Source organism: Hemitrygon akajei, chromosome 1 (assembly GCF_048418815.1).
Source record: "Hemitrygon akajei chromosome 1, sHemAka1.3, whole genome shotgun sequence".
In the NCBI taxonomy this organism is placed as follows: domain Eukaryota; kingdom Metazoa; phylum Chordata; class Chondrichthyes; order Myliobatiformes; family Dasyatidae; genus Hemitrygon; species Hemitrygon akajei.
In genome coordinates, this window is record NC_133124.1 from 221,574,194 (window position 1) to 221,598,054 (window position 23,861).

A 23,861-nucleotide genomic window follows, 5' to 3' on the forward strand; every position below is an offset into this window, starting at 1 on the left:
CCTTATTCAAGAAAGGAAGTAGAGATAGCCCAGGAAATTATAGACCAGTGAGTCTAACTTCAGTGGTTGGTAAGTTGATGGAGAAGCTCCTGAGAGGCAGGATTTATGAACATTTGGAGAGGCATAATATGATTAGGAATAGTCAGCATGGCTTTGTGAAAGGCAGGTTGTGCCTTACAAGCCTGATTGAATTTTTTGAGGATGTGACTAAACACATTGATGAAGGTAGAGCAGTAGATGAAGTGTACATGGATTTCAGCAAGGTATTTGATAAGGTTCCCCATGCAAGGCTCATTCATAAATTAAGGAGACATGGTATGCAAAGGGGCCTTGCTTTGTAGATCCAGAATTGGTTTGCCGACAGAAGGCAAAGAGTGGCTGTAGACAGGTCATATTCTGCATGGATGTTGGTGACCAGTGGTATGTCTCAGGGATCTGTTCTGGGACCCCTTCTCTTTGCGATTTTTATAAATGACCTGGATGAGGATGTGGAGGGATAAGTTAGTAAATTTGCTGATGACACAGGCTGGGGGTGTTGTGGATAGTGTGGAGGACTGTCAGACTTTACAGCGGGACATTGATAGGATGCAAAACTGGGCTGAGAAGTGGCAGATGGAGTTCAACCCAGATAAGTGTGAGGTGGTTCATTTTGGTAGGTCAAATATGATGGCAGAATATAATATTAATGGTAAGACTCTTGGCAGTGTAGAGGATAAGAGGGATCTTGGGGTCCAAGTCCATAAGACACTCAAAGCTGTTGTGTAGGTTGACTCTGTGGTTAAGAATGTATATGGTGCATTGGCCTTCTTCAACTGTGGGATTGAGTTCAAAAGCCAAGAGGTAATGTTACAGCGATATAGGACCCTGGTCAGTCCCCACTTCAGTACTGTGTTCAGTTCTGGTCACCTCACTACAGGAAGGATGTGGAAACTATAGAAAGGGTGCAGAAGAGATTTGCAAAGATGTTGCCTGGATTGGGGAGCATGCCTTACAAGAATAGGTTGCATGAAATTGATCTTTTCTCTTTGGGGTGGCGGAGGATGAAAGGTGACCTGATAGAGGTGTATAAGATGATGAAAAGCATTTTCCCAGGGCTGATATGGCTAACATGAGACAACTGAGTTTTAATGTGCTTGGAAGTAGGTACAGAGGAGATGTCAGGAGTAAGTTTTTAACTCAGAGTGTGGTGAGTGCGTGGAATGGGCTGCCAGCAACAGTGGTGGAAGCGGATACAACAGGGTCTTTTAAGAGACTCCTGGATAGGTACGTGGAGCTTTGAAGAATAGAGGGCTATGGGTAACAATAGGTAATTTCTAAAGTAAGTACATGTTCGGCTCAGCATTGTGGGCCGAAGGGCCTGTATTGTGCTGTAGGTTTTCTTTGTTTCTATAATGACAGTTCACTAACCACGACACCATGCTACCAACAGTACTGTTTGGTATTCCGACAGAGCAGTTTGATTGGTATTGCACGTCATCCACACAGATCACTTCCTCGCACTGTGCATCGAGTTAGTACAAAGGTTTTAGACATTCACTTTATTTATCACATGTAAGCTGAAACATACAATGAAATGTGTTGTTTGTGCTCATGGATTCAGAATGGCAGGTCCTGCTTGACAAACTTACTGGAGTTCTGTGAGGACATAATGAGTGCAGTGGATAGAGGGAACAGGTGGACGTCGTATACTTGGATTTCCAGAAGGCGTTCGATAAGGTGCTGCACAAGAAACTTATAAATAAGATGTGGATGCATGGAGTCGGAGGAAGTGTATTGGCATGGACAGTGGATTGATTAACCGATAGAAGGCAGAGAGTTGGTATAAATGGGTGTTTCTCTGGGCATTCAGTGGTGAGTGGGGTGCCACAGGGGTCGGTGCTGGGCCCACAGCTGTTTAACATTTACATTGATGATTTGGAAGAGGGGACTGAGTGTAGCGTAGCGAAATTTGCTGATAACACTAAACTGAGTGGAAAAGTAAATTGTACAGAGGATGTGGAGAGTCTGCAGAGGGATATAGATAGGTTAAGTGAGTGGACCTAGGTCTGGCAGATGGAATACAACATTGGTAAATACTAGATCATCCACTTTGGAAGGAATAATAGAAGAGCAGATTATTTTTTAAATAGTGAAAGATTGCAGCATGCTGTTGTGCAGAGGGACTTGGGAGTGATTGTTCATGAATCGCAAAAAGTTGGCTTCTAGGTACAACAGGTTATTAAGAAGGCAAATGGAATGTTGGCCTTCATTGCTAGAGGGATTGAATTCAACAGCAGGGAGGTCATACTGCAACTATACAGGGTACTTGTGAGGCAGCACCTGGAGTACCGTGTGCAGTTCTGGTCTCCATACTTAAGAAAGGATATACTGGTTTTGGAGGCAATGCAGAGGAGGTTCACCAGGTTGATTCCAAAGATGAAGGTGTTAACCTATGAGGAGCGATCGAGTCACCTGGGACCATACTCTGGAATTCAGAAGAATGAGAGGGGATCTTATAGAAACATACAAAATTTTGAAAGGGATAGATAAGATAGAAGTGGGAAAGTTGTTTCCATTGGTAGGTGAGACTAGAACTAGGGGACATTGCCTCAAGATTCAGGGGAGATGATTTAGAACTGAGATGAGGAGAAACTGTTTTTCCCAGAGAGTAGTGAATCTATGGAATTCTCTGCCCAGGGAAGCAGTTGAGGCTTCTCCACTAAATTTATTTAAGATACAGTTAGATAGATTTTTACATAGTAAGGGAATTAAGGTTTGTGGGGAAAAGGTAGGTAGATGGATCTGAGTTTACAGACAGATCAGCCATGATTTTATTGAATGGTGGGACAGGCTCGATGGGCAGGATGGCTGACTCCTGCTCCTATTTCTTATGTTCTTGTTATTATGAGTGTGTACTGGTGTCAGCCCACAAGAATCACCATCTTTCTGGTGCCAGTGCGGTATGCCCACAACTCATTAACCCGGATCACCCGTATGTCTTGGGATGTGGGAGGACACAGGAGCACTGGGAGGAAACCTATGCAGTCACAGGGTGAACGTACAAACACCCTGCAGACTGCAGTGGAATTAAACTCGGGTCACTGGCGCTGTGGTGGTGTACGCTAACTGTAACAACTGTGAATAATATGCTGCCAATGTTTCAGGCTCCCAGCACCTGCATTATCTGGATCTTCAAGCTCTTATTCATTGACAATGGTGACGTGCATGCAGCGGGCAGAAGACAGGCACAGTTGGTTTCACATACTTTTTTGCGAGGAGTTGGGAAGTGTGAATTGGACATGTGAAGCAGTGGGAACGGGACAGGATGGGGAGGTGGTTTGCAATTGCTCTGGTGTTAGCCCCTTAATGTTGTCATAGCCAGGGGCTGATAGTGGGGTCGAGCTCCCACCACCTACGAAATGCTCCCAATGGCATGTGACCCAAATAGTCTCTGACAACCAAGTCCAGCTCCTGGCCTTCACGTGTGGCTCAGCTACCAAGCCTGACAGAACCATCCCTACTGACAGACAGGGCAAAGGCAGGTTTCTGGCACCTTAAAACCAGTCACTTGGGGTTCGTTAGCCATGGTTGGTAACTCATCCAGAAGCAGGACTCCAGTCTCAAGTCTTTGCTGCCTTGCAGCCGGACCCACTCACAGGGAACACTTGGGGAGTAAATCCAGGGACCTGGGCAATCCTACGTCGAGGTCAATGTGGCCTGGCAACTCCTATGATGCCACTGGTGCCAATCTGCTTTCCTTTGGGTTCACCAGCTGCTTGGAGAGGGGGAGCCTGCTGCGGAGCACAACAGCAGGTTCTCAACCTGCACTGGCCTAGTTTGCACATCACAGACAGCTGGGATGCAAGATCCATGCTCGAGCCTGCCCAACAGGCCTCAGGGGTGTTGGAGGACGTGGGAAATCAGTCTCATGGGATCTCAAGCTGAACGTCCATGGCCTCCTGCCTACAGCATTCATCGCCCCGATTTAATTGCTGATTGGGTGTAAAGAAATGTGGAGGGAAGGTAGACAACATCAAAGTGGTGGGAAAGGCTTTGTAGTGTGTGATAGAGCCTTGGATGAACATTCTTGCGCAGTGGGGGGAGAGGAAGGTAATTCTGGAAGAATATGTGGAGCTGATACATGTGGAAACATCGCCATACCGATGGTGCATAAAAGAGGAAGAACAATGTGCTCCCGGTCGGCACCAGTGCTAATCCACATAGCCCCACAATATCAAAGGAACACTGAACCAAATGGTGGCAATTATGTAAGGTGTTGTCAGGTCCTCGTGCACTAATCCCAGCCAAATGTAGCAGTCACACATACAACAAAAAATCCCTGGGCACTGACACCTACCTGCAAAGAGCCTTTTGTTCCCTGGGCTTCAGGAGTTTAGGGGGAGGGAGAGTGCTAACAAGTGGTTAACCCTTTATGAGGTCAGGTAACATGGCTCCATTCTTGTCCACTGCAGCTTAAGTGATCAAAGTAAATGCATTTATCTATCATGTCACCTTACACTAGTGAGATTCATACACTAGCAGATACAATACAATAGAATTAAAACCACACACCAAGACTGCCAAGCAACAAATCTGCAAATACAAAATAAAGCATAATAAAATTGAGAACAAGTTGCACACAGTCCATAGGTTGTGAAAGCAGTTTAATGTTGAGGTGAGTGAAGTTATCCATGGCCATTTCAGGCACCTGATGGTTGAGGGGTAATAACTGTCCCTGAGCCCAGTGGTGTGGGACCAAAGACTTCTGTACCTCCTCCCTGATACTGGTAGCATGGCCTGGATGGTGGATGCCACTTTTGTGTGGCAGTGTGCCATGTGGTACTTTGCATGTCCTGCTGATATAGCTGTCCTGCTCCATTTTGGACCCTGTTATACATGGGGACTGAAGTACAGCCTGTTCCTGCAGTCTGCAGCTGGGGAATAGTGACCCTGCTGACAAGTCATCTGCCCTCCCATGGACATCTCCATCATCATTGCTGCAGCTTCCAAACAAACCAGCTTCTGCCCCCCACCCTCCTCCTGGGATTCCCAGTGGGGAGGGGTTCTGCTCTCATCACAAGGAAAATTCTGATTTGCCCCAAGACCCTCTCTCTCCTCTCCCAACACTTGTTAATAGGAACACATTTTATTGTTATTTGGAGACAAGATAATTATAAGATTATTAAGGGATTGGACACACTAGAGGCAGGAAACATGTTCCCGATGTTGGGGGAGTCCAGAACCAGAGGCCACAGTTTAAGAATAAGGGGTAGGCCATTGAGAATGGAGTTCAGAAAAAACTTTTTCACCCAGAGAGTTGTGGATCTATGGAATGCTCTGCCTCAGAAAGCAGTGGAGGACAATTCTCTGGATGCTTTCAAGAGAGAGTTAGATAGAGCTTTTAAAGATAGCAGAGTCAAGGGATATGGGAGAAGGCAGGAACGGGGTACTGATTGTGGATGATCAGCCATGATCACATTGAATGGCGGTGCTGGCTCGAAGGGCCAAATGGCCTACTGCTGCATCTATTGTCTATAAGGAGGAGATTTTCTCCAGCATCACTTGGCTCCACAGCAGCTTCAGTGTATGAATATCCGAGTGTCAGGACTGCCTCAGCAAATTCTATTCCCACCCAGAGACACGAGCACAAAACCACTCAATGGTGCAGGAGGAAGGCAAATCAATCTGCTGTGATAAATCCAGACATTGCCACTGTACTGGAGATGATTCAACCCATCGAATCCAGTGCTTTCCCCCCAGGCACCCATCCCATTTCTCCAGAAGGAAATAATCTGTGAACACAAACCAGGTCACTGGCCCTGCTGAGAACCTCCATGGTCATTTACCATCCTAATGCAGAGTGCAGTTCAAACTCACTCTCCTGAATATTTCCCCCAAATATCCTGGGTCTGTAGCACCTACTCAAACCAGCCACATGTTCACTTTCCATGGGGCTGGGGGGGGGGGTGGGTAGGAAGTGGGGATGAATGGGAGATGATAAGACCAGGTGAGGGGGAAGGTAAGATGAAGTAAGCTGGGAGATGATTGGTGGAAAAGGTCCAAAGAAGATAGAATCTGATTGGAGTGCACAATGGACCATGGGAGAAAGGGAAGGAGGGGAGGCACCAGAGAATGAGTTCATAGCTCCAGATTCCCCACAAGGAAATGCCCTCTCTTCAGTTACAATCCACCCCCAGGATCTTACAATTCAATCGTCCCCAGTCAATGTTGTAAGCAAGCCTACCCTATTCAACCCTTCCTTTCAAATCAGCCCACCCATCCCACTCTTATGACAAATAAGAGGCACACCGACTCAGACACATGACCTGACACAGGAGAACCATCTCACACCACCTCAGACATGTGGCTCTCCCATGAGGCCCCATCTCCTTCATTAAGGCTCAGAGGACGTACTTCCTGCAGCAATTGGCAAGATTCCATCTTCTCCAGAACATCCTGGCACAATTCTACACTATCACCATGGAGACCATCCTCACATCGGCCTTGACTGTCTGGTTTGGTGATTCTATCTTCCCCAGAACATCCTGGCACCATTCTACACTATCACCATGGAGACCATCCTCACATCGGCCATGACTGTCTGGTTTGGTGATTCTATCTTCCCCAGAACATCCTGGCACAATTCTACACTATCACCATGGAGACCATCCTCACATCGGCCATGACTGTCTGGTTTGGTGATTCTATCTTTCCCAGAACATCCTGGCACAATTCTACACTGTCGCCATGGAGACCATCCTCACATCGGCCTTGACTGTCTGGTTTGGTGATTCTATCTTCCCCAGAACATCCTGGCACAATTCTACACTATCACCATGGAGACCATCCTCACATCGGCCATGACTGTCTGGTTTGGTGATTCTATCTTCCCCAGAACATCCTGGCACAATTCTACACTGTCGCCATGGAGACCATCCTCATATCGGCCATGACTGTCTGGGTTGGTGCAGCGTCCTCTCACAGGGTACGAAAACTAGACTGAACCATCAGGTCAGCAGAGAAAAACACATCAGTGGCCGTGTTCGTGTGTTAAACCTCAGTTCAAACATTACCCCACATCATTCAGAACATGGACAATCATGCCAAAGGACCACGTGTTGTGCATTATAGCTGCACTGAGCAGAAGACAATTCTCTGCAGCCCCGTGTCTGGTTCAGAGGTGAGAATATCATCCATCGCAGTCTGGTGTGACCTGTGCACTTTCTCCAGTCAACAAAGGAGAATTTGGGAAGGCAGCAAATGGGATGGGATACCAGTACTTCCGAAAAGGGAGAGAGAATTTGAAGAAAACAGTCTGATTTTACTAACCTGATATTGGGATGAGGTATTAATGAGCCATGCTCTGATCAGTGAGGAAACACTGTCCCTCGCAGGACAGCATTGGACTAGCAGGCATTCAGGAGAGCAATCCCTTCTGGTCCAATGAATTTCAGAGCAAACACGAGGAAATCTGCAGATGCTGGAAATTCAAACAACAACACACACAAAATGCTGGTAGAATGCAGCAGGCTAGGCAGCATCTATAGGGAGAAGCGATGTCGACGTTTCAGGCCGAGACCCTTCGTCAGGACTAACCGAAAGGCAAGATAGTAAGACATTTGAAAGTTGAGGGGGGAGGGGGAAATGTGAAATGATAGGAGAAGACCGGAGGGGGTGGGATGAAGCTAAGAGCTGGAAAGGTGATTGGCAAAAGTGATACAGAGCTGGAGAAGGGAAAGGATCATGGGACGGGAGGCCTCAGGAGAAAGAAAGGAGGGGGGGAGCACCAGAGGGAGATGGAGAACAGGCAAACAACTAAATATGTCAGGGATGGGGTAAGAAGGGGAGGAGGGGCATTAACGGAAGTTAGAGAAGTCAATGTTCATGCCATCAAGTTGGAGGCTACCCAGCCAGTATATAAGGTGTTGTTCCTCCAACCTGAGTTTGGATTCATTTTGACAATAGAGGAGGCCATGGACAGACATATCAGAATGGGAATGGGACGTGGAATTAAAATGTGTGGCCACTGGGAGATCCTGCTTTTTCTGGCGGACCGAGTGTAGGTGTTCCACGAAACGGTCTCCCAGTCTGCATCAGGTCTCACCAATATATAAGGCCACACCGGGAGCACCGGACGCAGTATACCACACCAGCCGACTCACAGGTGAAGTGTCGCCTCACCTGGAAGGACTGTCTGGGGCCCTGAATGGTGGTGAGGGAGGAAGTGTAAGGGCAGGTGTAGCACTTGTTCCGCTTACAAGGATAAGTGCCAGGAGGGAGATCGGTGGGAAGGGATGGGGGGGGACGAGTGGACAAGGGAGTCACGTAGGGAGCGATCCCTGCGAAAAGCAGAAAGAGCGGGGAGGGAAAAATATGTTTGGTAGTGGGATCTCGTTGGAGGTGGCGGAAGTTACGGAGAATTATATGTTGGACCTGGAGGCTGGTGGGGTGGTAGGTAAGGACAAGGGGAACCCTATCCCAAGTGGGGTGGCAGGCGGATGGGATGAGGGCAGATGTGCAGGAAATGGGAGAGATGTGTTTGAGAGCAGAGTTGATGGTGGACGAAGGGAAGCCCCTTTGCTTAAAAAAGGAAGACATCTCCTTCGTCCTGGAAAGAAAAGCCTCATCCTGAGAGCAGATGCGGCGGAGACGGAGGAATTGTGAGAAGGGGATAGCCTTTTTGCAAGAGACAGGGTGGGAAGAGGAATCGTCCAGGTAGCTGTGAGAGTCTGTAGGTTTATAGTAGATATTTCAGAAGTAGGTTTTTTTCTTTAAAACCCAGAGTGGCAAGTGCAAAGTGCATTGAACACCCTACCCCCTACCAGGCTGATGGTAGAGGCAGATACATTGGGGACATTCAAGAGACTCATATTAGAACATGAGTGAAAGAGAATGGAGACCTAATGGGAGGGAAGGGCAACAATGATCTTGCAGTTTAAAAAGGACACCACCACATTGTAGGCTGAAGACCTATGACAATGTCAAATTAAATTCAAGAGAATTGACAAAGTCCTGTTGATCAGTCTACGCGTCACCAACTGCAGAATTATCCCACCAGCTGGAATCCCCATCGAGTAACTCTCCCATCACTGGCGTTAGGCTCCAATCTCTTGGCTTGTCTTAGCCACTGTATCTTCTGGTACCTCTCCCATAGCCAAGGAGGATCGAGCATAACATCCCACCCAATCAATCAAAAGCTGCTACCTATCAGATTGCACCCAGCATCCACTGCAAAAGCCTGGCCCTTGTACTCGGTCTGTACACGGTTCAGAACGTTACTCAGCAGGGCTGTATGATATATTAGGAGATGCTGCGAATGTGGTTCCTGATTAAAAGATGCTCCACACATCATGTCAGAACAATGCAACATTGTTTAATATATTTTAAGTACTTTTCCATCATCTAATAGCAGTGAAGGCTTGGATATCCATTTGTCTGCAACATGATTAGTTTTCTGTGCAACAACTAGGGTGAGAATTAGCAAAGTCCAATTTTATTTCAATATATTCTCTTACAACATCCTTGCATAGATGACTTGTGAAAACCTGCCCTTGGGTCACCTGCAGAGAGAAAACAAAGGTGAAACCATTAGTTTCTTGTCATGCACATAAAACACTACACAGTATAGGCTCCCCTTGGCCCAGAATGTTGTGCCAGCCTTCTTCAAATTCAATCCAACCCTTCCCTCCCACATAGCCCTCCATTTTCCTATCATCCCTGTCTTTTAAATGTCCCTGATGTATCTGCCTCTACCACCACCCCAAGAGGGTGTTCCATGCTCCCACCACTCTAAAAATTCTACATCTTTTAAATCACCTTAAAATTAAGTCACACACACAAAATGCATTTTGCATTCCCCCCCCCCCCCCCAAACTTTCAAATCTCTTACTATCTTTTCTTTCAGTTAGTCCTGACGAAGGGTCTCGGCCCGAAACGTCGACAGTGCTTCTCCCCAAAGTTGCTGCCTGGCCTGCTGTGTTCCACCAGCATTTTGTGTGTGTGACTTGAATTTCCAGCATCTGCAGATTTCCTTGTATTTGCTTTTTAAAATTAAGTCCCCTGGTATACACAAGGGTATAATCAAATTCCAATGAAATTATAAGACTTAAAATTTAAACAATGACAAAGGTGTAAGGTGAGGTACTGTACCTTAGCTCAGGGTTCTCCTGTGGAGAAATGAATGCTGTAACATCTACAAGGACAGGTTCAGTTTGTGGAGAGATGTCATCCAGTCTCCCACTTGGAATGACATTAGGCAGGGAACGAGGACCTGGAGTGGGCTCAGTCACTCATCAGCCCAGATGCAGTATTAAAGTGAAAGTCTCCCTTGCCAACCTTCCCAGCTGTGGTGGGATGGTGGTTCCAAGAACATTACTGGACTGGGATTGATTTGAGGGACCCCAGTGGCAAGATCACCAATACATAGCAAACAGCAAGCCAGGGTGACACGAGTGAATCTGCAGATGCTGGAGATAAATAAAAACACAAAATGCTGGCAGAACTCAGCAGGCCTGACAGCATCTATGGGAGGAGGTAGTGACGACATTTCGGGCCGAAACCCTTCATCAGGAGTGAAGTAACATGGGATGGTCGAGGGGGGATAAGAAGTGGGGGGAGGGATAAAGTAGAGAGCTAGGAAGTGATAGGCTGGAGGGAAATGGGCTAGGGGGAAGGTGGAGAATTATGGGAAATAAAAGAAAGGTAGGGCTGGGGGGAGATTATAGTGAGGGGGGAAAGAGAGAAAGAGAACCAGACTAAAATAATAGATAGGGATGGGGGTAAAGGGGGGCAGGGGTATCAACGGAGGTCTGTGAGTTGGATGTTCATGCCGGAAGGTAGGAGGCTACCTAGGCGGGAGATAAGGTATTGCTCCATCGACCTGTGTGTGGCCTCATCTTGACGGTAGAGGAGGCCATGGACAGACATGTCGGAGTGGGAGTGGTCTGTGGAATTGAAGTGTGTGGCTACAGGGAGATCCTGCCACTGCTGGAGGACTGAGCGCCAGTGTTCGGTGAAACGGTCTCCCAGTCTGCGGCGGCGAAATGCCAGGGTGAAATGTGGCCCAGGATTTAGAGTGCATCTCTTAATGGTGCACTGGAGAAAGCTACCAAGCCCCATCAGCAGATCATTTCGCACTACCTTTCCAGCAAGGATTTCAAACCCAGCTGGACTTTCAGTCAGCAGCTTCAACTTCCAGTGACAGCTTATCCTACCTCAACTCCGATTGCAGACAGACATTCTAACAGCCTGAGGGGCAACAGTAGTGGAGCAGTTAGTGTGACACTTTCCATGGCCAGCAGTCAACGTTCGATTCCTGCCACTGTAACGAGTTTGTATGTTCTGCGTGACCATGCAAGTTTCCTCCAGGCGCTCTGGTTTCCTCCCACATTCCAAAGATAAGCGTGCTAGAGTTAGTAAGTTGTGGGCATGCTACGTTGGTGCCCAAAGCCTGGTGACACTTGCGGGCTGCCCCCAGCACGTCCTCAGACTCTGTTGATCGTTGATGCGAGCAGTACATTTCACTGTTCACTTCAATGCACACAATCTCATCTTTTCTGAACACAGTTTACCTGCCAGATTAACCCCAAAGATCTTACCTTTCAGCATCTCTCCTAACAGGCAGTTAGTTTTTTTGCTGCTTTAACTTTACTGGAATCTTTTCCCTAAAAAAAAAAATTGAAATGATATTTAGATCACAAGACCTAGGAGCAGAATTAGATTGTTCAGCCCATCGAGTTTGTACTGTCATTCCATCATGATTATCCCTCAACCCTGCCATCCTGATTAATTTAGCTGGAGGCACACAGATAGCAGTGACACTGAGCATTACAAGTAGTTCTGGATACAAGACCGAGATGAACAATAGAAAACAGTGAAAATAGGTGAGATGATTATAAAATTCAGGAGGCTGACAGATGACAGAATGATTCCTGGAAGTAGTCAATCTAAACCAGGTACAGACCAGTTCACCCAACATTAGTGAGAAAGTGCCTGTGTCTATAAACACAATGCGATTTAAACTGCCAATTAAATTATTAAATTTATTAATATTTAATATTAAATTATATCAGAGACCACTGAACTCAGACATCACCCAGGTCTCATCAAGCATGAAGCACCAGAAATGTTAGACTGTTTACTTTTTAAACTTGTCACAAACATACCTTGTGCTAAATGTCACTCTTCTGGAAAACACTTAACTAATTTATTTGTAGTAATGTTACTTACTGCGTCATGTGATTATATGTACTGTTGTGTTCCTTAGTCCAGATGAACGTAACCTCATTTAGTGGTATATGTATACAGTTGAATGACAATGTTAATATTTTTAATAAATTGAAGATGGGTTTAAGCTGTTAAATATATTATGAATTCAAAATTAGTTAAAAGATAATTAAACTACTACTTTGATGTAAAGGCAAAGAATTGACTAATATCCCATACTTCATGGAGCTGACAATAACTCCCCCTGCTGTGACGCTTCTTGCGATTGACTGCACTGCCCTCTCGTGGCAAAGGAAGTCACTGAGCTCGAGGGCATTCAGTGATGGGAAAATCACTGAATCTTCACTGCAAGTGCAGCTTATTCATGTTCTGCATTAATATTTTTACTACAAGAGAACTTCCAATAGAAAACTTGGTATTAAGTCCAAACTTCAGTAACACTTCAGTAAGTCCAAACAGCAAAGTGATCAAAGCTCTCCTGATAGGAGAATTGGAAATTCAAATTCAACTGTACACACGTAGACAGCTAAACAAAATGTTCCTCACAGACCAAGGTTCAAAAACAGTACAGACACCACTGAAATATTATCAGGTTGCTTTGTTGGTTTAGGAAGAAACTTCAGCCTCGACAACTTTTGCAAGCAAAACAAACCAAACAATTTCTAGCTCCAAAGAGATCCCTGCAGGAATATTTTAAAGAAACTATTACAACCCACAGTTTCACAAAGCATTTATGACAATTTTAAAGTATGGCAGAAGACTGAGACACGACCAACCTTTTTAACTGCCATTACAACATCTGATTCCTCTCTGGAAAATAGAATTTAAAAAAAATTAGATCAGTACTAATCATTTCCTCAAAAAAATCAAATAAGCACATCACTTACTCTTCCTTTTCTGTGTCCAATCGCTTCTTCTGAAAGAAATTAGATTGTTAGAAAATACCTAGTTTGTGATTGACTGAAGTATGGGGTGAGGAAGGCAAAAACAGCCAGAACTGTACCAGCTACCTTTGAAAGCCCAGCTTTCTTGGTGGATGCAGGTCTCTTTGTTTTTTTGGGTGGAGATTCATCCTCATCTTCAGCCTCATCCACCTCCTCCTCTTCCTCTTCTTCCTCTCCCTCTCCTTCCTCCTCTTCTTCCTCCCCCCATGTATCATCATCTACTGGAAATTCAAGAACACAAGCTTGATGTCAGGCTATTAGCTGGTGACGTGGGCCACTAACCAACATGCACTTGCTTACTTCTGTACAAGCATCAGTCACAGGATTAGTCGTACAGCAGGGGAACAGGTCCTTCAACCCCAAATCAACCATTCTTTGGTTTTTCTGGAGCCAATAACATAGCTGTTAGTGTAACACTATTACAGTGCCAGACTTCAATTCCACCACTAACTGTAAGGAGTTTGCACGTTCTCCCCATGACTGCAACATTCATGTGCTGGAGGAGAGGGACAGGTTGCCTGGTTGGGCACGGTAGTGTAGGGCTGAGCATCATGCCTTACAGCACCAACAATCCTCTGGGAGTTCTGATTTTCTTCCCCTTCCCAAGGACGTACTGTTAAGGTTAGTAGTTGTGGGCACGCCACGTTGGTGGCAGAGGTATGGAAACACTTGCAGGCTGCCCAGCACATCCTCACTGATTTGATAATGAAATGTTCACAAGACAAAAAAAGACAATCTTAACTCTTCAGCCCACTACATCCATACTAACCTCTCGGCTCATCTACTCTGAACACATTTATTTGTACGCACGGTATTGCTAAAATTAAATCTGTGCCCTCTTGTTTTTGACATGCCTGCGTCAGTAAAAGATTCTACCTACCCTCGATCTAGATTGAGTGGATATTCAGAAACTGTACCCCCCCCCCCCCCCAGCCAGAAGTGGCTAATACAAGCAGGAATAATTTTAAGAAAGTATGGGGGGGGGGGGTATGTCAGAGGTAGGTTTTGTTGTGCTCAATATTGAGGGAGAGCAGAGCAAAGCATACCAAGATGCCAGCATGTGGGATTTTCAACCAAACTTTGATACATGAAGTGTTTCGAGAGGCTCGTCATGAGGCATATCAAGACCCTGCTGTCCCCCTCACTGGACCCCCTGCAGTTCATGTACCGTCCCAACCGCTCAACAGATGACGCCATTGCCATCACCCTCCACCTGGCCCTCACCCACTTGGACAAAAAAGACACATACGTTTGAATGCTGTTCATAGACTTCAGTTCAGCATTCAACACAATCATCCCTCAGGAACTGATTGGTGAGCTGAGCCTACTGGGCCTGAACACCTCCCTCTGCAACTGGATCCTAGACTTCCTGACTGGGAGACCTCAGTCAGTCCAGATCGGGAGCAGCATCTCCAACACCATCACACTGAGCATGGGGGCCCCCCAGGGCTGTGTGCTCAGTCCACTGCTGTTCACTCTGCTGACCCACGACTGTGCTGCAACACACAGCTCGAACCACATCATCAAGTTCGCCAATGACACGACCGTGGTGGGTCTCATCAGCAAGAACGATGAGACAGCTTACAGAGAGGAGGTGCAGCAGCTAACGGACTGGTACAGAGACAACGACCTGTCTTTTAATGTGAACAAAACAAAAGAGACAGTTGTTGACTTCAGGAGGGTACGGAGCGACCACTCCACGCTGAACATCGACAGCTCCTCGGTAGAGATTGTTAAGAGCACCAAATTTCTTGGTGTTCACCTGGTGGAGAATCTCACCTGGTCCTTCAACACCAGCTCCATAGCAAAGAAAGCCCAGCAGCGTCTCTACTTTCTGCGAAGGCTGAGGAAAGTCCATCTCCCACCCTCCATCCTCATCACATTGTACAGGGGTTGTATTGAGAGCATCCTGAGCAGCTGCATCACTGCCTGGTTCAGAAATTACACCATCTCGGATCAGAAGATCCTGCAGCAGATAATGAGGTCAGCTGAGAAGATCGAGGTCTCTCTTCCCACCATCATGGACATTTACACTACATGATGCATCCGCAAAGGAAACAGCATTATGAAGGACCCCATGCACCCCTCATACAATCTCTTCTCCCTCCTGCTGTCTGGGAAAAGGCTCCAAAGCATTCGGTCTCTCACGACCAGACTTTGTAACAGTTTCTTCCCCCAAGCTATCAGATTCCTCAATACCCAGAGTCTGGACTGACACCAACTTACTGCCCTATTGTCCTGTTCATTATTTATTGTAATGCCTGCACTGTTTTTGTGCACTTTACGCAGTCCTGTATAGGTCTGTAGTCTAGTGTAGCTTCCTCTGTTGTGTTTTTTTTTTAATTATGTAGTTCAGTCTAGTTTTTGTACTGTGTCATGTAACACCATGGTCCTGAAAAACATTGTCTCATTTTTACTATGTATTATACCAGCAGTTATGGTCAAAATGACAATAAAAGTGACTTGACTTGATAACTGTACAGTATGCGAACTCCTCTCACGTGGGAGTGGCGGAGGAATGACACTTAACTATCACTACACAAGGGGGGAATGGTGGGTGCTTGGAACATGCTGCTGAGGGTAGTGGTAGAGGCTGTCATTTTAGGGACATTCAAGAGACTCTTAGATGAGCTTAAGGATGCAAGTAAAATGGAGAGTTAGGAAGCGGGGTGGACACGTGCATCTACCAAAGGAGGTATAAGACATTCCTTTCCTTTGCTAGTCTGCAGGTCACCCTTGGGCAAGGTGTAGCACCTGCATCGCCCCCTGATCTGAGTCGTGTGAAGCCATGGGGCAGGTGGTGGATGGTTGTATGAACAGCTGGTACAGATCACAAGTCCTGGTTATGTGACCACTGACGCCAGGCAGACAATCTCTGAAGGGTATTGATAATGGCTGGGGTCACCCGTCTTGTAAAGACACTGTCCAGGAGAAGGCAATGGTAAACCACTTCTGTAGAAAAATTTGCCAAGAACAATCATGGTCGTGGAAAGACTGTGATCACATGACATTACATGACATGGCACAATGAATGAATGCTGTGAGAGGGAAGGGTTAGGTTGATACTGTAGTAGGTTAAAAGGTTGGTACAACATTGTGGACTGAAGGGTCTGTGCTGTACTGTTCTATTACAGATTAGAACAAACTGCGCACTTACAGAACAAGGCGATTCTCCCAGCCATTCTACTTTTAACCAAAATTTTTCCCGAATTAGTGATAGTGGCAGAACATGAAAATGTGAACCGAAGGTTAAACAAACTTTGTACTTACTGATCATGTTCTCTACTGCTATGTAGACAGGACCAGATCCACTTTTTAGCCTGAAGCTGATGGGAGGGGTCAGCTCAATGCCATAAAATGTGGTCTAGGAGGAGAGAGCAGTGTTAAAGATCAAAGAACCTACATTTTTCCATATACTACCTTGACATTTACAGAAAATGTAAATGCAATAGAATTTACAGAAAACAGACTGACAAATAACCAATATGCAAAAGATGGCAAACTGTAAATATAAAAAACTGAGAAGAGTTGTAGATAACCTTTGTGATATGGTGCAACTCAAATTACCTGCGTCTCAATATCACCAAGACCAAGGAGATGGTGGTGAACTTTAGGAGATCTAGGCCTCATATGGAGCCAGTGATCATTAATGGAGAATGTGTGGAGCAGGTTAAGACCTACAAGTATCTGGGAGTACAGTTAGACGAGAAGCTAGACTGGACTGCCAACACAGATGCCTTGTGCAGGAAGGCACAGAGTCGACTGTACTTCCTTAGAAGGTTGGCATCATTCAATGTTTGTAGTGAGATGCTGAAGATGTTCTATAGGTCAGTTGTGGACAGCGCCCTCTTCTTTGTGGTGGCGTGTTGGGCTCTGTCATGGGCACAGAACTGGAGAGTATAACATCGGTAGCAGAGCAAAGGGCGCTGAGTAGGCTACGGTCAATTATGGAAAACCCTGAACATCCTCTACATAGCACCATCCAGAGACAGAGAAGCAGTTTCAGCGACAGGTTGCTATCGATGCAATGCTCCTCAGATAGGATGAAGAGATCATTACTCCCCAATGCCATTCGGCTTTACAATTCAATCGCCAGGGGTAAGATATGTTAAAGTGCCGGGGTTATAACTGAGCTTAAGTTACCATTCAATGTATTTTAGTAAACTATTTAAGAACTTTTTAAAAGCTATTTATTAATGCTTTTTGAGAGGGTGATTTTAGATGCATATCATATTTATACTGAGTTAAGTATTGTATGTAATTAGTTTTGCTACAATAAGTGTATGGGACATTGGAAAAAATGTTGAATTTCCCCATGGGGATGAATAAAGTTTCTATCTATCTATCTTTCTAGAAGAATCCTAGAATGCGAGTGTGTAGGTTGTAGAATGCATGGATGAGGCAGAAAGCTTAGCAATCAGATGTGGTGTTCAACTGCAGGAATCGGACAAGCATGACAGACCAACCATCGGCAAAACGGAGAGCTTCAGTGTGGCAATAGGGACCGGTGGGCTCTCGTCTTCCGCAACAATCTCCACAATGGTCAGTTCATCCTTGGCACCAGCACCCAAACATATCTGGAAGTTAAAGGGTTAAGAAACAGCGACTGTTAAAGTTCAGGGCAGAAACCCATCTGTGCAAAAGTAAACTTTGCGGAGAAGACCCACCACTTACAATAAATAGTGCTATTCCTGCAACTGAAAACTCCAACTGGAAGGAGATTCCGTGGCTCCGAGACACCTAGCACCATCTTCCTCTGCTTTCTAAAAACATCTCCACCTCCTTCCTCACTCACTGTTATAGCAGACTCCCAGAGACAAATCATTTCCCTCTGTTTTCTGGACAGATTTCCACTTTGTTCCTTACCCACTGTCATTGTGCCAGACTGCCCTGGAGAGCCAGTGCCCTCAGGAGTACAGGCTTTCCCATCACTTACGCCAGCTTGAGAGGCGTTAGGACATCCGAGCTGGGCTACGTTTGAGTAACCATAACCTACTATCACCAAAATACAATCACCAACTCCAACAGATGCACCTGGGGGTTTGCTGCATGTAAACTGCTGATTGTCTCTGCACCGTGAGCAGTTACGTTGGGCACGTATTCTTTCAGCAACCAACACAGCGAGATGCTGCAGTAATCAGGTGCCATGGCAGCATAGAAGTTAGCACAACGCTATTCCAGCTTGGGGCATGGAGTTCAATTCCGGCATCATCCACAAGTCGTCTGCACGTCCTCCCTGAGGAGTTTCGCCCCCAGTCCTGGAAAGACACACCTGGTAAGTTAATTGGTCATTACAAATTGCTCCATGATTAGATTTGGGTTAAATCGGGATTGTGAAGGGGTGCTGGGTGGTGTGACTCGAAGAGCCTATTCCACACTGCATCATTAAATAAATAGTGCTGGAGGAACTCAGCAAGTCAGACAGCACCTATGAAGGGAAACCAAAAGTTAATATTTCACTCCAAGAACCTTCATAGTCTTGATAAAGGATCTCAACCCAAGACATCATCTCGTCAGAGCAATACAGCACAAAGAAGGCTCTTCAGCCCATTTAATCTATGCCAAACTATTACTCTGCCTAGTCCCTTTGACCTGCACCCAACCATAGACTCCATTCTCCTCCCAACCACCTATCCAAATTTCTCTTGAACATTGAAATCTAACTCACAGCCACTGCTTTGGCTGGCAGCTCATTCCACACTCTCACCACCCTCTCAGTGAAGAATTTGCCCCGATGACCTCTAATCATTTCACCTTTCATCCTTAACCCATGAACTCTAGGACTAGTCTTACCCAACCCCAGTGGAAAAAGCCTGCTTGCACTTACCCTATCACCTCAATTGTGTATACCTTTATAAAACCCGCCTTCATTCACTGCCACTCAGGGAATAAAGTCCTAACCTATTCAACCTTTCCCTATAACTCAGGTCTTCAGGTGCTGGCAACATCCTTGTCAAATTTCTCTGCTCTTTCAATCTTATTGACATCTTTCCTGCAGGTAGATGTGCAGTTTTGGTCACAATACTCCAAATTAGGCCTCACCAACATCTTATACACCTTCAACATAGCATTCCAACTCCTGTACTCAATACATTGATTATGAAAGCCAACATGTTTTCTTTACAACCCTATCTAGCGGAGATGCCACTTTGAAGAAATTATAGAGCTCTATTCCTGGATCCCCCCTGTTCTACCACACTCCTCAGGGTCCTACAGCTCACTGTGTTAATCCTACTCTGGTTTGTCCTCCAGAGGTGAAACACCTTACACTGGTCTGCATTAAATTCCATCTGCTACTTTTCCAGCCAGCCAGCTGGTCCAGATCCTGCTGCAAGCTTTGATAATCTTCCTTGCTGTCCACTGAGCCCCTGGAAACTGTTCATTTCCCTCCATGGATGCTGCCTGACCTGCTGAGCTGCTCAAGTTTCCAAAATCTGCAGAAGCTCTTGCACCCGCATGCTACAAAGCATCTTTGAACATTGCGTTTGAAGCATTACATGCAGTTCTTTCCACTGGAAGCAAAAAGCCCTTTGTTACCGTCTTTAAGGACAGTCGATGCTCAGCAACTTCATCATCTGTAATTTCAACCTTGTGTGACTTCTGCTGGGCGTTCAACTCACAACCTGTGGGTAAAGTCAACAGCTGTATTCTCATTCTTTAAGTAGCTTTTCAACAACCCACCCCTGCTTATCGTTGCCTGGAGGTGTCACTGCAGGTTACACACACACACCCTCAGCAGGTCAGGCAGCATCTATGGTGCAGAATAAACAGTTGACATTTCAAGCTGAAACCCTTCATCAGGATGGGAAAGGAAGGATCTAGAAGCCTGAATAAAGTGGTGAGGGAGGGGAAGGAGTAGACGGTGAGTGGGTGGGGAAGATGGGATAAGTAACAGGCTGGGAGGGGATAGGTGGAAGAGGTAAAAGGGCTGAAGGAGGAATCTGACAGGAGAGTGGACCATGGGAGAATAGGAAGGAGGAAAGAAGGTGATGGTCAGGTGAGGCGAGGAGGAGGGTAAAATGGGGAATTAAAGAAAGGTGTTTGAGCACACACTATGGACGGGATGATGTTAATGAGTCAAAATGTTAAGGGACACGGGATAGAATGGTACAACATCCAGATTAGGAGGCTACGTAGCATCAACACCAGGATCACCAGGCTCAAAAACAGTTCCTTTCCCCAAGCAGTAAAGCAGATCAACACCTCCACCCACTAACCCACCCCTCCATTACCTCTCCTGATTATTACTTTCTCATTTCCCATCAGTCACCTTACGTACAGACACTCCTGTGCCTAATGTCACTTTATGGACTATTTATATGTATACAAGCTAGCTTACTTATAATTATTGGGATTTTTAATATTGTGGTCTTTATCTTGGTGGTTTTTTTGTGTTGCATCAGATCTGGAGTACTAAATATTTTGATCTCCTTTACACTTGTGTACTGGAAATGATATTAAATGATCTTGAATCTTGTCTTTCTGTAAAATACCCATTGCCCATCCAAAAGCCCCTTAAAACGACGGCAACAAGTCTGATATATTCCTTACTCCAGAGAATGGCAGTTGACTTGTCCATTTTACTTCTGTTTGAAGACATTTTTCAACACTGCACAGAGAGAAAAGAAAACTTTGTGAACAGCACAGCAAAGTCAATTTTAGAACACTGCATTGTTAAAGGGAACACTTCTTGAACCATACTACTGCGCAGGTTGACTCCATGGTTAAGGCGGCGTACGGTGCATTGGCCTTCATCAATCATGGGACTGAGTTTAGAAGCTGAGAGGTAATGTTGCAGCTATATAGGACCCTGATCAGACCCCACTGGAGTACCGTGCTCAGTTCTGCTTGCCTCACCACAGGAAGGATGTGGAAACTATAGAAAGGGTGCAGTGGAGATTTACATGTTGCTTGGATTGGGGAGCATGCCTTATGAGAATAGGTTGAGTGAACTCAGCCTTTTCTCCTTGGAGCGAAGGAGGATAAGAGGTGACCTGATAGAGGTGTGCAAGATGAGAGGCATTGATCATGTGGATAGTCAGAGGCTTTTTCCCAGGGCTGAAATGGCAAGCATGAGAAGGAACAGTTTTAAGGTACTTAGAAGTAGGTACTAGGTACAGAGGAGATGTCAGGGGCAAGTGGTTTTTTATATAAATGCAGAGAGTGGTGAATGTGTGGAATGGGCTGCCAACAACAGTGGCGGAGGCAGACATAATAGGGTCTTTTAAGAGACTCCTGGATGCATGGAGTTTAGAAAAATAGAGGGCTATGGGTAACCCTAGGTAATTTCTAATGTAAGGACATGTTCGGCACAGCTTTGTGGGCTGAAGGGCCTGTATTGTGCTGTAGGGTTTCTAGGTCTATATTTCTATGAAAATGTCTCTCAAAAGAGAAACTTTTGAAAAATATACAAAATATATCACTCCATTGTCATTACATTTTCTGGCCCTACTTAAAGGGAAACAAATTCCCATTGCCCTGGCCAACATTCCACTCCATTCTCTTGCCATTCTAGTGTCCACCTTTCGCTGACCACCCTCACCCAGTCCAAATCCCACTTGCAGCAGGGGTTTCTCACAAACCCATTTGTTTGGGCTGATGTACTAACATTTCAGGTAGCAGACCTATTCACAAGTGGAACAATGTGGCTAACACCACCTCACTATTTGTTCTCTTTTTACACTTTTTAAAAATACTCCTCATTGCTACTTACAGTAATATTTCTATCTTGCACTATACTGCCACAAAACAACAAACTAAACAAGCTATCAGTGATAATGAACCCAATTCTGATTTCTCACCTCCAGTTACAGACAGGATCAGTGTAGGAACTACATGGAAAAGCAGAGCAGTCCAATACTGTTGTACTGACTGTGTTGTAATAGACAAGGATATTAAGTGGGCACTCAGAACTAGCCAGTTCCAAAGGTTAAACAAGCACAGAGAAGGTGGAGAGTTACAGCCAACCATTACATTGAAGAAAGGGAAAAGTGGAGAAACTATCTTCACTATGAGAAAACTAGACCAAATTTTGTACATACCTGGCTTAATTCCACAGGCTAACTAACAGAGAGAAAACACAGCAAGGGCTTCCCACACCCAATTTAATTGAAAAACTGTGGAGTGTCAGGTGAAAGTAATTGAGTGTGAATGGATTAACTCCAATTAAAAATCAGGGATGGGTAAACTGTTCATCTTTTAACTATTTCAGGGCCAAGTTGCAATTAGAACATTGCATTTGCACTATCCCGTGCACATCAGGCCCTGTTTTGAGTTAACACTTTCAGCAGCTACCATTTTATAGATATCCATTCACCACTGAATTTATTTCAGTTTTCCTCTGGGAATGGCACCAAGTTCTCCGCTCTCCAGCAGGGCACCCATCTGATTGGCCTTCTTTAGCCGCAGTGGCTTTGTTTTCTTCCCTTTCATTTGGGGTTCAATTCCCATCACTGTCTGTCAGGACTTTGTTCTCCCCATGACCACATGGATTTCCTCTGTGTGCTCCAGACTCCTCCCACATCCCAGTATGGACAGGTTAGTAAGTTAACTGGCCAACTGGGGTGTAACTGTGTGCTGCGTGCTCACTGAGGTCCTTGTGCTGTATCTCTTAAATAAAACTTAGCGCTGCCTTTTATAATCTCTCTTTCCATTTACTCTGAAACATTGATTCTGTTTCTCCTGTTGCAGATGCTACTCGACCTGTTGAGTTTTTTTCTGTGTTTATTAGTAAAATGCTTTGTAGGTAGGATTCAAGTGTGATGATGTGGCAGACAAGTTGGGCACAGTGCACACTCATTAACCTGATAACCTGCCCAGAAATTCTCGATCCATCCCTACCAACCTTTGGCACAAACCTATCCAGAACCCTAAACAACCTCTTTATTTGCATTGTACATTTCCCTGAGTACATCTGTTCCCAATTTTAGCTCAATAGCATCATAATTCACCCTCCTCCAAGGCATCCTTTCCCATACTCTCTGCTCATATCTGTCCAAAGTTTTGATCTAAGCTACCACTTAATTCATGGTCACCAGTCAGAACATGTGGCTCAGAGCCCTTGTTTGTTCACAGGCTAGAGGAGAGTGGGTAAGTTTTACTGAGGGTCAGGTATGCTGTAGTGAATCTGAATCTTAGCCCAGTCTTAGGGTGCTTAAACAAGCAGATCTCTGCATGTTTCTGACTGTAGTCAGGAGAGGCAGTGTGCTCATTCAGTGTCAGCACTGCAAAGATGCCAGACTGATAATGGGATACGATTGCTAGTTGAGTCACAGTTTGGCATTCCCATCAGTTTCTGTCTGTTTAACTGGGTAGTGAATTGCAGACTGGATCTTGTCCTGCAGTCCGGTGGGTGGGGAAGGACTTGTTGTGCCGTGCTGTTGTTCTGCTGAACATCGTGGGCATGCTGTGTTGGTGCCAGAATGTGTGACAACACTTGAGTTGTCCCCAGCAAATCCTGAGGTGTGTTGGTTGAAGATGATGCACTTCGCCATATGTTTTGAAGTAAGACCATAAGACGGAGCAGGATTAAGTAATTTGACTTGTTGAGTCTGCTCTGCCATTCCATCACAGCTGAATACTACCCCTCTCAAACCCATTCTCCTATTTTCTTCACATAACATGTGATGCCCTGACTAATCAGAAGCCCTAGATCAACTATGAAATCCAGAAATTGCTGAGGGCCAGATCAGAAACATTCAAGTCTGGAGATCA

General features: G+C 45.5%; 1 protein-coding gene across 4 annotated transcripts; it reads right to left on the reverse strand.

Moving 5' to 3' along the window:
* Positions 1-9,375: 9,375 nt before the first annotated feature.
* LOC140740163 (nucleoplasmin-like) lies at positions 9,376-22,250 on the reverse strand. 4 transcript variants are annotated; one of them, XM_073069450.1, is made up of 10 exons: positions 22,190-22,250; positions 20,700-20,757; positions 19,686-19,771; positions 17,615-17,725; positions 16,419-16,512; positions 13,215-13,366; positions 13,092-13,120; positions 12,981-13,014; positions 11,577-11,642; positions 9,376-9,539 (listed from the first exon to the last, which is right to left on the reverse strand). In XM_073069450.1, exons 2-9 carry the CDS (start codon positions 20,746-20,748, stop codon positions 11,592-11,594), a joined length of 606 nt encoding a protein of 201 aa, XP_072925551.1. In that variant the 5' UTR covers positions 20,749-20,757; positions 22,190-22,250; the 3' UTR covers positions 9,376-9,539; positions 11,577-11,591. The 4 variants fall into 4 exon arrangements, with proteins under 4 accessions (XP_072925551.1, XP_072925464.1, XP_072925282.1 ...); XM_073069363.1 differs by having other exon boundaries at positions 13,092-13,117; positions 13,215-13,369; XM_073069181.1 differs by having other exon boundaries at positions 13,215-13,369.
* Between the last annotated feature and the right edge of the window lie 1,611 nt (positions 22,251-23,861).

Coding starts and splice junctions, on each gene's coding strand:
- LOC140740163 (XM_073069181.1), bottom strand. CDS start 20,748: ATGTCTTCAAACAGAAGTAAAATGGACAAGTCAACTGCCATTCTCTGG. Junction 13,370..16,418: donor AGCAGTAGAGAACATGATCA/GTAAGTACAAAG, acceptor TTGAATTTCCAG/TAGATGATGATACATGGGGG. Junction 13,015..13,091: donor TTGGACACAGAAAAGGAAGA/GTAAGTGATGTG, acceptor TCTATTTTCCAG/AGAGGAATCAGATGTTGTAA.